Source organism: Chiloscyllium plagiosum, chromosome 9 (assembly GCF_004010195.1).
Source record: "Chiloscyllium plagiosum isolate BGI_BamShark_2017 chromosome 9, ASM401019v2, whole genome shotgun sequence".
NCBI classification, from domain to species: Eukaryota; Metazoa; Chordata; class Chondrichthyes; order Orectolobiformes; family Hemiscylliidae; genus Chiloscyllium; species Chiloscyllium plagiosum.
This window is the reverse complement of record NC_057718.1, coordinates 95,498,051-95,513,097: the sequence shown is the minus strand read 5'-3', so window position 1 is coordinate 95,513,097 and position 15,047 is coordinate 95,498,051. Positions and strand designations below refer to the sequence as shown.

The 15,047-nt window shown below is 38.6% G+C and overlaps 1 protein-coding gene across 1 annotated transcript in view; it reads right to left on the bottom strand.

Moving 5' to 3' along the window:
• crls1 (cardiolipin synthase 1) overlaps positions 1 to 15,047 on the bottom strand; it is a 62,074-nt gene that overhangs the window by 18,238 nt on the left and 28,789 nt on the right. Inside the window, exon 3 of the mRNA XM_043696577.1 lies at positions 3,179 to 3,308. Within this exon, the coding sequence (XP_043552512.1) occupies positions 3,179 to 3,308 (130 nt within the window). The remainder of the gene's footprint in view (positions 1 to 3,178; positions 3,309 to 15,047) is intronic.

The window sequence follows — 15,047 nt, the reverse complement described above, 5'->3', positions numbered from 1 at the left end:
TCCATGAGATTTAACCTTGCTAACCAGTCTACCATGAGGAACCTTGTCGAATGCCTCACTGAAGTCCATATGGATCACGTCTACTGCTATGCCCTCATCAATCCTCTTTGTTACTCCTTCAAAAAACACAATCAAGTTCGTGGGACATGATTTCCCATGCACAAAGCTATGTTGACTATCCCTAATCAGTCCTTGCCTTTCCAAATACATGTACATCCTGTCCCTCAGGATTCCATTCAACAACTTGCCAACCACCGATGTCAGGTTCACTGGTCTACATATTCCCTGACTTTTCCTGACCACCTTTCTTAAATAGTGACACCACGGTAGCCAACGTTCAGTCTTCTGGCACCTCACCTGTTACTATCAATTACATAACTCTCTCAGCAAGGGACCCAACAATCACTTCCCGAGCATCCCAGAGTTCTAGGGTACACCACACCTGATCAGGTCCTGGAGATTTATCCACTTATATGCATTTCAAGACATCCAGCACTTCCTCCTATGTAATTTTTTAGATGTCACCATCTATTTCCTTACATTCTAGATCTTACATGTCCTTCTCCACAGTAAACATTGATGTAAAATACACGTTTAGTATCTTCCTCATCCCCTGCGGCTCCACACAAAGGCCTCTGCTGATCTTTGAGGGGCCCTATTCTCTCCCTAGTTACCCTTTTGTCCTTAATGTATTTGTAAAATCCCTTTGGATTCTTCTTAACCCTATTTGCTAAAGCTATCTCATGTCCCCTTTTTGCCCTCCTGATTTCCCTCTTAATTATACTCCTACTGCCTTTATATTCTTCTAAGGATTCATTCGATCTCTCCTGCCTATACCTGACATATGCTTCCTTCTTTTTCTTAACCAAAACCTCAATTTCTCCAGTCATCCAGCTTTCCCTACACTTACCAGACTTCCCTTTCACCCTAACAGGAATATACTTGCTCTGGACTCTCATTATCTCATTTCTGAAGGCTTCCCATTTCCCATCCGCCCCTTCACCTGTGAACACCTGCCCCCAATCAGCTTTTGAAAGTTCTTGCCTAATACTGTCAAAATTAGCTTCCCTCCAATTTAGAACTTCAACTTTTAGATCCAGTCTATCTTTTTCTATCACTATTTTAAAACTAAGTTAAAAATCCCACAACACCAGGTTATAGTCCAACAGGTTTATTTGGAGGCACGAGCTTTCAAAGCACTGCTCCTTCATCAGGTGATTCGAAGCAGGGCTTCAAAAGCTCTTGCCTCCAAATAAACCTATTGGACTATAACCTGGTGTTGTGGGATTTTTAACTTTGTCCACCCCAGTCTAACACCACTCCCTCCAAATCATATTTTAAAAATAATAGAATTATGGTCGCTGGCCCCCAAGGTACATCCCACTGACAACTCAGAGTAGGTCAAGTTTTGCACCTCCTCTAGTAGGTACATCCACATAGTGAATAACAAAACTTTCTTGTACACACTTAACTACCTTTCTATCTAAACCATTAACACTATGGCAGTCCCAGTCTATGTTTGGAAAGTTAAAATCCCCTACCATAACCACCCTATTATTCTTCCAGATAACTGAAACTTCCATACAAGTTGGTTTCTCAATTTCCTGCTGACCATTAAAGGGGTCTATAATACCATCCCAAAAAGGTGATCATCCCTTTCTTATTTCTCAGTTCCACCTCAATAATGTCCTTGGACGTATTCCCAGGAATATCCTCCCTATGGATAGGATAAATAGACAAGGTCTTTTCCCTGGGATGTGGGAGACCAGCCCTCAAGGCTATTGGTTTACGATGAGAGGGGAAAGATATAAAAGGGACCTAAGGGACAACTTTTTCATATAGAGGGTGGTGCATATGTGCAGTGGGCTGCCAGAGGAAGTGGTGGAGGCTAGTACAATTGCAACATTTAAAAGGCATCTGGTTTGGGATATGAATAGGAAGATTTGAGGGATATGGGCCAGGTGCTGGCAAATGGGACTAGATTGGGTTAGGATATTTGGTCGGCATGGACAAGTTTGTATATTAGTCCCCTTCCAATTTGGTTCCAATCCATCCTTCTTGCATAGGTTACTTTTACCCAGAAGAGATTACAATGATCCAAAAATATGAACCCTTCTCCCCTGCACCAACTCCTCTGCTCTATCCTCCTATTCCTTCCTCTCAAGGATCTCCTTTTTTAATTCCTGCCTAATTTTCTAAGTTCTCCCTTCAGAATCTCACCCTTTTGCTGTTGGTTCCAATGTGTACAATGGCCTCCTGCTGGTCCCACTCGCCTTTGAGGACATTCTGTACACTGAGATATCCTTGATCCTGGAACCAGGGAGGCAACACACTATCCTGATTTTTCATTGCTGGCCGCAGAAACGTCTGTCTGTTCCTCTGACTAGACAGTCCCCTATCACAATCGATCGCTTGGTTCAAGGCATCCCCTCATTACATTAAAGCCAGTCTCAATAACAGAAACTTGACTCTCAGTGCTACATTCTCAAGAGTCCATCACCCTCTACATTTTCCAAAACAGCATACTTGTTTGAAATGGGGACAGCCACAGAAGGCTCCTGCACTACCTGCCTACCTCTCCCACCTTTCCTGGAGTTAATCCATTTACCTGGCTGTACATCTGTGGCTTTTCTCTCTTCCTATAACTGCCATTCATCACACACCCTGGCTCTTATAAATTCCTGATTGCCTCTAACTACCGCTCCAACCAATCTGATAGGATTCTCAACCAAAGACACTTCCTGCAGACATAATCATCAGCAACATGGAAACTCTCCCTAAACTCCTAGGGCGGTGCTATAAGAATAGCAATTATTTTTCTTATTCATCTACTCCAGGGCCTCCTAAGTGGGGCCATAAGCTCAAGTCAGCAATGAGGGATAACAGTTTTGCTCCCACTGTAATGGATAGAACAGGACCCTCAATGCCTCCACATGTCCCACTGATTGACAAAATGCAGTCACACTGGGAAAAGTGTTTGGCTAAACACTTATCATGTCCTGCAATCTCAAAGCTCATAATGCAAAGGTACACAAGGCATCTACACTGATAGCTATTTTAAGCAAAATAAATTTAAAGCTTTTCATATAGTTGCTCACATTCAGAAACTAAACATGCTATTTCCTTTTCTGAACACTATCCAAGAAAAGTGAGCAAAATGATAACAAAGAGAGAGTACCTGGAATGAGTTCAACACAAGTCAGACTGACATATAGGACACTGATCAGAATCTTATCTGCCAGTGGGTCCAGGGCACTCCCCAAAGCTGATTTCTGATTAGCCCAGTTTCGTGCAATGTACCCATCCAACTGCAAAATGCAAAGAGAAAAAAATGTTAAACAGTCAATCAACAACACTGAATGAAAGCAACAGTTATCAAAAATACCTGTTTAAAAAAAAACTTCAGACACAGCTTGCTTATAACACACAGGATGCTTCCATATCGGTGCAACTCTTCTTTAGCCAACAATTTATTTCTGGTAAATCAAAGTAAATTGTAAAAACATATTGGAAACAATCGCTGCAAGATTGCTTTCAATTTCTACAGGAATGTGTTACTTTTTGAAGATGTACAGATTATGCCATCTAAAATGGAACCTAAGTATGCCTCTTGAAGCCAAGGTGTACCTGCTTCAGAACCTTGAAATGAACTAGGAGCTCACTTCAAGTCAAGTTGCAGTTCGGATCCCTAACTTTGTTAAGGGTGGGGGGAAAGAAGATGTTTTTCACCAACTGATCAATTTGGAATTATAATAAAGGAGAACTGAAAAAGACAGTATTCACAGGTTGATTTGTAATTTTGAGAATTTTGAGAAGTGGAGGAGGTAAAAAAGAAGTTATTCTAATTGTAGCAACTGTCACTTCAACTTTTAAAAAAACTGACATCAGCATAGAGTAATTTAATTCCTTTTAGTCTATTTTTAACTGTCAAACAATTATTTGTGATTTGTTACAAATCTAGAGGTAGTGAAGGTCAGGACTGGGAGTTGATTTGGTTCACTAAATAGCACTCTTATCTCTATATCACTGGATTCAAATGCCACTGCAGGAATTTGTATACAAGATCTAGGCTGACGTTCAACATTACAGAGTGCTGCACTATCCAAGGTGACATCTTTCAGATGAGACATTAAACAGAGCCCAACTACCTTCACAAGATAATGTGAAAAAAAACTATTTTGAAGAGCATGAGAATTCTCCCCAGTCAACGTTTCTCCTCTGAATGAAACCAATAAGTCTCCTTCACAGGTTATCACATTACTATTTACTGTATCTTTGCTGCGTTCACAACAATGACTGTGTTTGCTAAATTAGTCATGACAGTTCAAAGTTAAAAATTACACAACACTACAGTATAGTTCAACAGGTTTATGTGGAAGCATTAGCTTTCAAAGCGCTGTTTCTTCATCAGGTGGCTGTTGATGATAAAGAAGCCTGATGAAGAAGCAGCGCTTCAAAAGCTAATGCTTCCAAATAAACCTGCTGGACTATAGCATGGTGTTGTGCAATTTTTAACTTTGTCCACACCAGTCCAATACTGGCTCCTCCAAATCATGACAGTTCAAATATTCTTCCATGAGGTGTAAAGCGTTGGGACCTCCTGATGTTAAAGATGCTATATAAAGGAAGCAAGTTCTTCTTCAGAGGTCACTAACTCAAATTAGGCGTGACCAATCAAATTCGTCTAGTAAAGGCTTGCAAAGAATAAAATATATGTTTCAAGAGTATAAAAAAGCAAGAAGCATTACTGAATGTGACACAAAGTTAAGGGAATATGTAATGGAAACAGGATTTGCCACCCAGTACCAGTGAATGAATATCTAATATCTTGAAGCAGTGAAAAATCAAGGCTTTTGTTTGAGATATTTTAAAATGCAAGAATTAAAAAAAGGGAACCTCGAAGCATTTTTGAAAATTACTTAATTATTTTTGTTTGTATATTTTTAAAACTTTGTTCTTCCAGAAGACCATGAAGTGACAAAGAAACAAGTTTTAGTTAACTTTCCTTTTAAAGTAGTCAACAATCAGATTCAGATTTAATTAAACTTGTAAATGAAGAGAAGTGGAACGGGTTAGAAGAAAATTAAATGCAACATTAAACTTTAGTGTTCCACCCCCATCTCACCTACAAACTGTGAAAACACAATCACAATCCTATGTTGCTATTAAAATGGCGCTACTCCAACACAGCTTTAGTTCAGGCAATATTAATAACCAAAATGCCCATTTTCATTTTTGATCAATCATCCCTCATGAGAAGTTCCAACTATTTAAAACAAAAAACGGTTGGTCAGTTTCTGTCATCACAAACAGCTTGGATACATCTCTCCTTTGTATATTCTATTTTCTGGTGGAATGTGCTTTCTTAGAGCCATCTGTAGTTGGTACAAACTATCACTGCTGCTGTTTCTTTCTTAATGGCAGAAGAATTTCAGATACCCTCCTCCTCCCCCAAAAGCCACACTTACACTGCTATGACAGCAACCTTAACTCCAAACATGTCTGGTTATCATCTCTGCACTGGCTCAAGGAAAGCTACTCCTTTTACTGAGCAGTTTTCCCATTGCCTTTAAGTTACAAGCTCTGCTCAGCATTCCACCCAGCTAAAATGAACAAATAAAATTTCCTCTGTTTCTTTCCACATAAAACATCCAAAACTTGTTTAAGAAAGGGTCACTTGGGTGAGATACTGTTGTGGAAATGTGTTGCTGGAAAAGCGCAGCAGGTCAGGCAGCATCTAGGGAACAGGAGAATCGACGTTTCGGGCATTAGCCCTTCTTCAGGCTAATGCCCGAAACGTCGATTCTCCTGTTCCCTAGATGCTGCCTGACCTGCTGCGCTTTTCCAGCAACACATTTCCATCTCTGATCTCCAGCATCTGCAGACCTCACTTTCTCCCCTGAGATACTGTTGTAGCATGACTCAGTACGTTCAGAGTGGGGAAGGGAAGAAAATTTTTAAAAATCACAAGCTAACCACTTTTCCCACTAGGTTGTATTACTCCAAGCAACTGGCAGGCCACAGCAAGTGGAGGCTCATTTGTAGAGCATGGAACATTAGAGCATTACAGGCCCTTCGGCCCTCGATGTTGCGCTGACCTGTGAAACCAATCTGAAACCCATCTAACCTACACTATTCCATTTTCGTCCTGTCTTTAGTCTAAGAAAAATAACTTTCATGATTTGGAGATGCCGGTGTTGGACTAGGGTGTACAAAGTTACAAATCACACAGCACCAGGTTATAGTCCAACAGGTTTAATTGGAAGCACTAGCTTTCGGAGCGCACCAGCTTCATCAGCTGCGCTCCGAAAGCTAGTGCTTCCAATTAAACCTGTTGGACTATAACCTGGTGTTGTGTAAAAAGTAACTTTGCCTCCTCCAGGACCGAGAAACCTATTCCAAGCAAAACAGGGAAGTTGTATACTTTATTTACTTTATAATACCATTCATGATGCAGTTCTCTACAAGTAGGCCAAACATAAAGTGAACACCTCCTTTCACTACTTGGATGTGACCCTGATCTTCTGGCTGCTTGCTAATTTACTTCTCCATTGAACTCTTATTCTGCCCTCAGCCACCTTGGCTTCAGAATCAGCACAGGTAGGTCAAATTGAAATGGAGATCAGCCATGACTTAAATGGTTGATGGAATTCGTTCAAGGCATTGACTGACCCAGAACTATGCCTATGTACAACGTAAATATGAGGATTTTTATACTATAAGTATACTGTCTGTCAACAATAGACTAAACTTTAGACTGCATGCGAGCTCTACATTGAGATGTTTGACAAGTTAACGCAGGTTTGGGGAACTGGGTTTCAGCCATTTAGGTTTGAGCTGTAGAGAGGAGGCTGTATAGGCTGGAGCTTATTTCCGTGGAGCATCAGTGGCTGAGGGTGACCTTATAGAAGCTTGTAAAATCACTAGGAGCATAGATATGGTGAAGAGCCAAGATCTTTTTTCCAGGACAGGGGAATCCAAAACTAGAGCGCATAGGTTTAAAGTGAGAGGGGAAAGATATAAAAGGGAGCTAAGGAGCAACTTTTTCATACAGAGGGTGATGGGTGTATGGAATGAGCTGTCAGAGGAAATGATGGAGGCTGGTATAATAACAACATTTAAAAGGCATCTGGATAGGTCCATGAATAGGAAGGGTTTACAGGGATATGGGTCAAATGCTGGCAAATGGGACTAGATCAGTTTAAGATAACTGGTCAGCATAGACAAATTGGATTGAAGGGTCTGTTTCCAAGTTGTACAACTCTATTCAGGACTGAGAAAAGAAGTTTCTTCACTCAGGAAGTTGTAACTTAATTCCAGAGAACTGTGGATTCTCAGTTGACAAGCTTGTTGAAGAATGAAACTGATTAAATTTTGTGGAAGAGGAAGATCAAGAACACAACAGCAGGGCAGAAAAGTGAAGTGAAGGTTAAAGATTAGCCATGATCTTACCGAATGTTCTCTCCTTCCAATTTTGCCCTTCACTCCTAAACTTATCACCACTCTTCTCAAAAATCACCCTTGACTGGTCTGTCCTTGGAAACTACCGTTCAATCATCAACTTCCCTTTCCTTTCCTTTCCAAAACCCTTTTCCATCTTCTCAAGAACATGATGATTGTATCTCTCCAGTATCAAAGCAGCTCTTATCAAATTACAATCTGTGTGACAGTGACAAAGGTAAACTTCCTTACCCATGACGCTCGCAAACTTTTTGTGGCCTTTGATCCAGATGACCACATCAACCTTCTTCAATACCTCTCTAATGTTATCCAGCTGATCTCATTTGGTTCCAAAAACTTTTCTATATATTCATAGCCAGAGAATTACTTGCAGTGGCATCCCTTTCTGCTACTGAATTGTGACTTCCAGTTGATTTCTGGTATCACTCAAGAACAAAACCTGGTCCCTTGTTTCTTTATTATCTACATGTTGAGTCAGTACTTAGGCTGATGGCAACCTCACTGACCTCTCTTTTGACTTTTCCATTGTTGGTAAGTTATCAGATTGTAGTCCAACATACATTACTGGATGAGCCACAATTTCCTCTATTAAATATTGGAAGATTGAAACCACTATTTTTGCAAATCTAAACCCCAGCTACTGATTCCAGCTTTTTTCTGACAACAATCTGAGATCAAATTGAATTGTTAACAATGTTGGGATCATATTGAACTCTGCAACATGTTTCTAATCTTATATTCATACTTTCACTGAAAGTGCTTTTTTCCCCCCAATCTATAATATTCCCACCACACCCTTCTTCTCTCAGCTCACGCACAGCTAAAACCCTCAACTTTATTACCTCTACAGTAAACTATTCCAACATTGGCTGGTCTCCTACATTTATATGCATCATAAACTTGAGGCCATCCAAGACTCTGCTGCCCATGTCTGAACTCTCACATAAAAACCTTTCCCCTATAACACCATGCTCACACTAACTCCAAGCAATGTCACAATTTTATAAACTTTCATACAGAATTACAAACCACGCCCCCACCCCCACCCCACTGCACGCCCCCCCACCCAGCCCCTAAATCTACTTCAATCCTGAGCTATCTTTACTCCTTGAATTTCTGGCCTTTTATGCATCTCCAATTTCAATTGCACTAGTGTAGCAACCAAAGGTAAGGCTTCTGCCCCAGTCTATGGAGTTTCATCACTAGATCACTATCTCAACTTAAAATGCCACTGAAAACCTCTCTCTCTGACTAAGGTTTTGGTTATCTGACCTAACATTTCCGTAGGTGCCTTGGCGTCATACATTAGTTTACAATGCTCATGTGAAGTGCTGTAGGATGTTTCATTGTGTTAAATCCACTCTAAGTTGTTTCGTTGAGTGGTGAAAGAGGCTTGATGGGGCTGCATACCCTTCTTCTATTAAATATTCTTAACTGAAAGTTGGAGGCACTAACTACGATCATCTGCCCTATTTAGTTGATAGCTGAAAATGTGTTGCTGGAAAAGAGCAGCAGGTCAGGCAGCATCCAAGGAACAGGAGAATAGACGTTTCGGGCATAAGCCCTTCCAGATAGTGGCTGAATTATTTAAGGTCGATATCAAACAACCTCCTTCATAAATGTGAAAAGAAATCTGATTTATTAATCTGGATACCATAAATATTTCACTGTGGGTTGACTTAATTGCGTGTCATACATCTGTATTCCTTTTCATAGTATGAAAAGATCAAAGTTGTATGTAATTCACAGTAGTACAGTTCTTGTTAAAAAATGTGGAAAATTCAGCAATGACAAATATCAGAGGAGTACAATGTGTCTTGTCCTATTTCTTATTTGCTCTTTTATAGCAACAGACATATATTAGATATGCTGCACAGAAAGTTAAACTTCTGCTCATGGGACTCCAGTTATAGTCATAAGAGTCACACAGTATGGAAAGAGACCTTTTGCTCCAACTAGTCCACACCAGCAATAATTCCAAAATAAACAGTGTGTGCCACCTGTGTGCACTTGGCCCATATCCCTCCAAACCTTTCCTGTTCACGAACTTATCCAAAAGCTTTTTAAACATTATAAGCAATTTTAGTGCCAAGGGAATGAGAATTGAGAAACCGACTAACAAGAAAAGGGGGTTGGGTGCAGAGAATCACCTCACAGACACTAACCATGTTCATCATTGAAATACACAATTTTCATGTCACGTTTTATCGGCAATAAATTATATGAGGTAATAATAGGGCACTGAGCAGAGGTTATAAACAAAAGCTGGATTGGTAATGAACTGCAAAACAACCCACAAAATAACAGGCGGGATGGATAGAAAATACCAGAGCAGTTACAAGATTCTCTTCAAGAAAGTTATATTTGCAGCATTTTTTGAAGATTTAGATCTTCCCATGGACAGTTCAGATTCAAACCATAAAACCTCAAGATCTATTTGTTGAATACAAAGACAAAAATCAGTAATAACAACACTGGTTTGCAAAGCACACATGAAATGTTTACTCATTATCAATTACTTCGTCAAAACCACTCACCAAGGCTTGTTTGGAATGCAGATTCAAAAACCCTCTGTCTTCACAAATCATAACTAATCACAATGCTGATATCAAAATGTCCTCTCTCCGAAGCAGTCACGTTGTCTTATGAAAAGGGTTCTAGTCTTCTCTATCTTCTTAAAAAAGCAGCTTTACTGATCTGCTAGTAATCTACTAACAAACAATTTCACAGCCATTTGCTTAACTTTTATTTCTTTTTTGTTAAATTCAAAGAGTTATTATTACTCCTGAAAGTACCCATCAAACGTTCCAGCCAGTTACAGTCTGCTAGCCCTCACTTACCCCAACTTTCAACTATCAAAAGCAGGTTACATTCCAAGAGCTCTGCTGAAGGAATGCATATCTTCAACAAAAGAAACAAAGCAGACAGATGAAAGACACAAAGTACATGCCCAAAGTCCACATCAACTTACTAATAGGCGCACTTCTTGCACACATCCACCAGTTTCTCCTTTACATCACATGGAAGTGCTTTTAGAGCGAACAGTAGGGGTTAAAAATCATTTAACTCAGATAATCTGTAAAAGTGGGACAACTATTGTATATAGCAGTCTGAAGGCAACGCACTGAAAATACCCAGATAATGCTCCAATCAGTTCTGGTAAGTGCAACAGTTAGTTATGTTTAAAATGTTTAGTAGACATTTAGTAGAAACTAAAGACAATTCTAATGACTAAATGCATGATTTTGATGATACAGAGGCTTTTTCTATAAAGATTTAAATCACAAATCAAGAAAAGAAATTTAAGCTATTACTCATGATTGTGAATGGTTTCAGGTTTGTGGGAATCATACTTAATCTCCAGTGCATGTGCACAATTTAGTTTAATCCAGATGCACTATAATAACTAAACATACATTAAGTTAAATGTGTACTATTCAACCTGAATTTATGGGAAATATTAAAACTTAGTTTTTCTGTGGTTATTGAGTTACTTATCTGGGAAAAGAATTCAATTCATATTCTGGGAATCATAACAAAATAATGATGCGTGGTAAACTGTTTTTGATATATGCATTTTACTTTTACGAGACTCTTGAAATTAAGGAAAGTAAGTACTAATGGCTACAGACAACTGGCTGACATTGGTGCAGCACAGCAATTCACTGCTCTGCAAATCAATATCAGACCTAAATGCAGCTTGCACCACTTTTAAGGTTAGAAACATGCCTAAACAAATAAACCAACTATAACAATGTTTTAAAAGATATGCAAACTCTAGGTGCCTAGAGTGAAAGTCAACCAATGAACCAATTGCATGCGTATATTCTTAACTAGAAGTTTATTAAAACCTAGCATAACAAAAGTCCAAAATCCAATCTTGACTATTTAAGAGATTAGGCTGTACTAGTGTTGAGAGCATGGTGCTCAATTCTCTAATGCACTGTAAAACATCATGAAATTTTTGGCTAGTCCTTTGACAAAAGTTCTTTTCAAGTTCAGAAGTAAAATATTTAAGTCAGTGTGCAGTGTTCAGAGTTCTAATTTTAGCCTCTCTCACATTGATACATAGACTGCAACATGTCGCAGATTTGATTTTCAAGTAGACAATTTTATTTGAAGGAAAAGGCAGCAAGGATGGGATAACTTAACAGTGGTTAGGGACATATGTATAATTGCAGTTAAACTGTTGCAGTCTCACAGAATTTCATAACACTTGAGTCTTAAGAATCTGGATCTGATTTCTGGATAAGCGAACCATGTCCTGAAGATGACAATATCGGCTTCAGAACAAGTTAGCATAGTACAAAATATTTAACAGACATTCTGACAAATAATAATAAATATCAATCAGGCTGGTATTACAGACCACAGATATGGCCCGCAACACAAACTGTCAAATGTTTATTTGGGATGTGCAAATCGTTTTGGAGATTGCATGCTAAATTTGCAGAAACTGCAAATGTACATCAGTTACTAAAACAGAAATTTGGACAGAACAGTGCACTGAAGCTAAGAATGAAGCAAGTTCAAAATATGTTTGGATTTAAAGATAAAATTGCAAGGACGGTCACCCCACCTCAACGTTTAATTGTGATCTGTTTCAGGAACTGTACTTTTTGTAAGAAAAATGAAAATGGTGGTTCTTTCCTTCCTACTGCTGGAGGTGGTGTTATTGCTCCCGAGACTTAATGGTATACCGGTTGATCAGCCACATCATTTTCTAATTTACCAGATGAAAATGTACTCTCAAAATGACAGCGAGCTCAACCTGTCCAATCAGAACATCAGCGATATACCGATCAACGCCTTCCAAAATTTCAGTGCCCTGGAAATACTCAACCTGTCAGACAACAATCTGACATATGATGGTCTGCCCTGTGGATCCCTCAGCATAGCAACATTAAGGCATCTAATCATAGCCAGCAATCAACTTATAAATGTCCCATCCTGTCTACCTGCAGCTCTTGAATTTCTGGATTTGAGCAAGAATTTGATCCAGCAGATTAAGTTTTCAGAGTTTACAAGAATTCACAGCTTAAAGCTTCTTACTTTAAGCCACAACAAAATCTCAGAAATTGTTCCTTCAGAGTCAGTGCTCGCACAACTTGCGTCTTTGGACCTAAGCTACAATAACTTCACAAAGTTACAATGGAAATTTCAAATGCCCAATCTCATCATGTTAAAGCTTGAAGGGAACCCTTTGAAGCAGCTCAACCCATATGAATTCTCTCAGTTCCCGAAGCTTCATAGCTTAAACTTGTCCATGACTTCTTTGGAAGTGTGCAAAAACAAAGTATTTGCCTCTGGAATGGAAAATCTCAAAGTACTTGACCTGAGTGCAAACATATTCAAAACCAGTAAGTACCGCTGTGAGCCATTTAGAATTTTTTCAAATTACGAAAAATGTACAAGTTTCTTGCTTCTCCTAAAAAGAAAGCATTCATATGAAGGTCCTGAACTTCAAGAAACGTAACTAAAATAATACAAACATGTTGATTACCGTAGTTGAGATTTAGGATTTTGTGGTATACTTGCATTGTCCAAACAGCTTCATTAAAAAAAAATGTCAAAGGTTACCAAATAAAGTTGCCAGAAGTTTGAACTACCTAATATTTCTGTAGACACTGACAAATGTTAGAAATGACATAGTTTATTGTGTAGGTATAGGCTTAACCTTATGTTTATTGAAACCACCTGGCTTATACATAAACCAGATTTTAATAGGAAATTAAGTACCAAATTAGTTAAGTACAGAAACATGTGAATTGAAAAATGACTAAATTACACTGAAATTGTTAAGACGGCAGTCAATGATGATAGAAGTAGACTGAAATAGGAAAACAAAGTGCCTATACTATTGTTAAAATCTTTTTAAATAACAACAGAGATATAATTGGTGAGACTAGTGTGTTAATATCAAAATTCCACGCAAAAAGATTTTTAAATTATATCTTTTAAAAATCATTACACTGGACACATGCCAAATATATTTTTCTATTGTCTTGGAAGCTTGGGAAAAAAAAATCAAAAACAGAGACTTCATATTCTCCCAATTTTTGTATAAATCAAAACCAAAAGGTAATTGCAGATTGAAAACTGAGCTTTTTCGCATCTAAAATGACCATAGATATTTCTATATATTAATGTTTTAAGTACAAGTTTAGCATTTTTCTACTACAACTTCTCCAAATGGTAAAACTCACTTCCACACCTTTTAAAATAATTTTCTCCTGGTCAGAACCAAAGGGTTGCTTGAACCAATTTTGTTATGACAAAATAGGACAGCCAGCAACAATTGCATCTGGACAAGCTTTGTAAAGTCAGAGAAGTGAAAGATCAGCAATTAAGCATTTTAAAGTGTATTACTGTATCTACTATAAATAGCCTTAAAATCTACACTTGCAATGGTTAGCTATTGTGAATGGTAATAAATGAGCCCACAAGAACAACAGTACCGTTCTCTTCAGTTCACATTTAGCGGTCTTCAAATCACTTCACAGAAATATTACAATTTTAAAATATGATTTTCATTACTGATGGCGTTATAATTATTGGTATAATTTATGTATATCATGAACTACAGTTCTGAATATCAGTAGTTCACATACAAAAGAAATCTTCAGAACAATATATTATCTAACTATTTATTTACAATCTGCAGTTGATCCACAGTGGTTTGAGGGATTAAACAACCTCCAGTTCCTTTGGATGAGGCAAATGCCCTTTCTTCAGTCTCTGCCTGCAGACCTATTTGTCCAAACACCAAACCTTGTTTATGTAAATTTGGAAGGAAATTCCCGGCTACATTTTATGACAAGTAGTATGTTTGAATTCCTCATTCATCTAGAATTTCTTTCCTTGAAAAGGTAATCAATCATTTAACATTACTATTTTACAGAATATTTCATGGTATACTATAGAAGGTCTGAGTTATCGAGAAAGGCTGGATAGGTTGGGACTTTTTCCACTGGACCATAGGAGGATGAGGGGCAACCCTCACAGGTTTATAAAATAATGAGGGGTATAGTTGAGCTAATGGTAGGTATCTTTTCTCTTGCATGAGGGATTTCAAGACTAGGGGGAACATTTTTAAGGTGAAAGGAGAGAGATTTAAGAAAGACATGAGGGGCAAATTTGTTTTTCAGAAGGTGGTTCATGTGTGGATTGAACTTCCTGAGCAAGTGATAGATGCAGGTACAATTACAACATTTAAAATACACAAGGTTTGTGAAGGTTTGTAGCTCAGGTTGAGGTTTAGGGTGTAGGTTTGCTCACTGAGCTGTAGGTTTGATATCCAAACATTTCATTACCTGGTTAGGAAACATCATCAGTGGCAACCTCCAAGTGAAGCGAAGCGGTTGTCTCCTGCTTTCTATTTATATTTTTCTCCTGCTTGGGGATTCCTGGGGTTTGTGGTGATGTCACTTCCTGTTCGTTTTCTGAGGGGTTGATAGATGGCATCTAGATCTATGTGCTTGTTTATGGCGTTGTGGTTGGAGTGCCAGGCCTCTAGGAATTCTCTGGCATGTCTTTGCTTAGCCTGTCCCAGGATAGATGTGTTGTCCCAGTCGAAATGGTGTTTT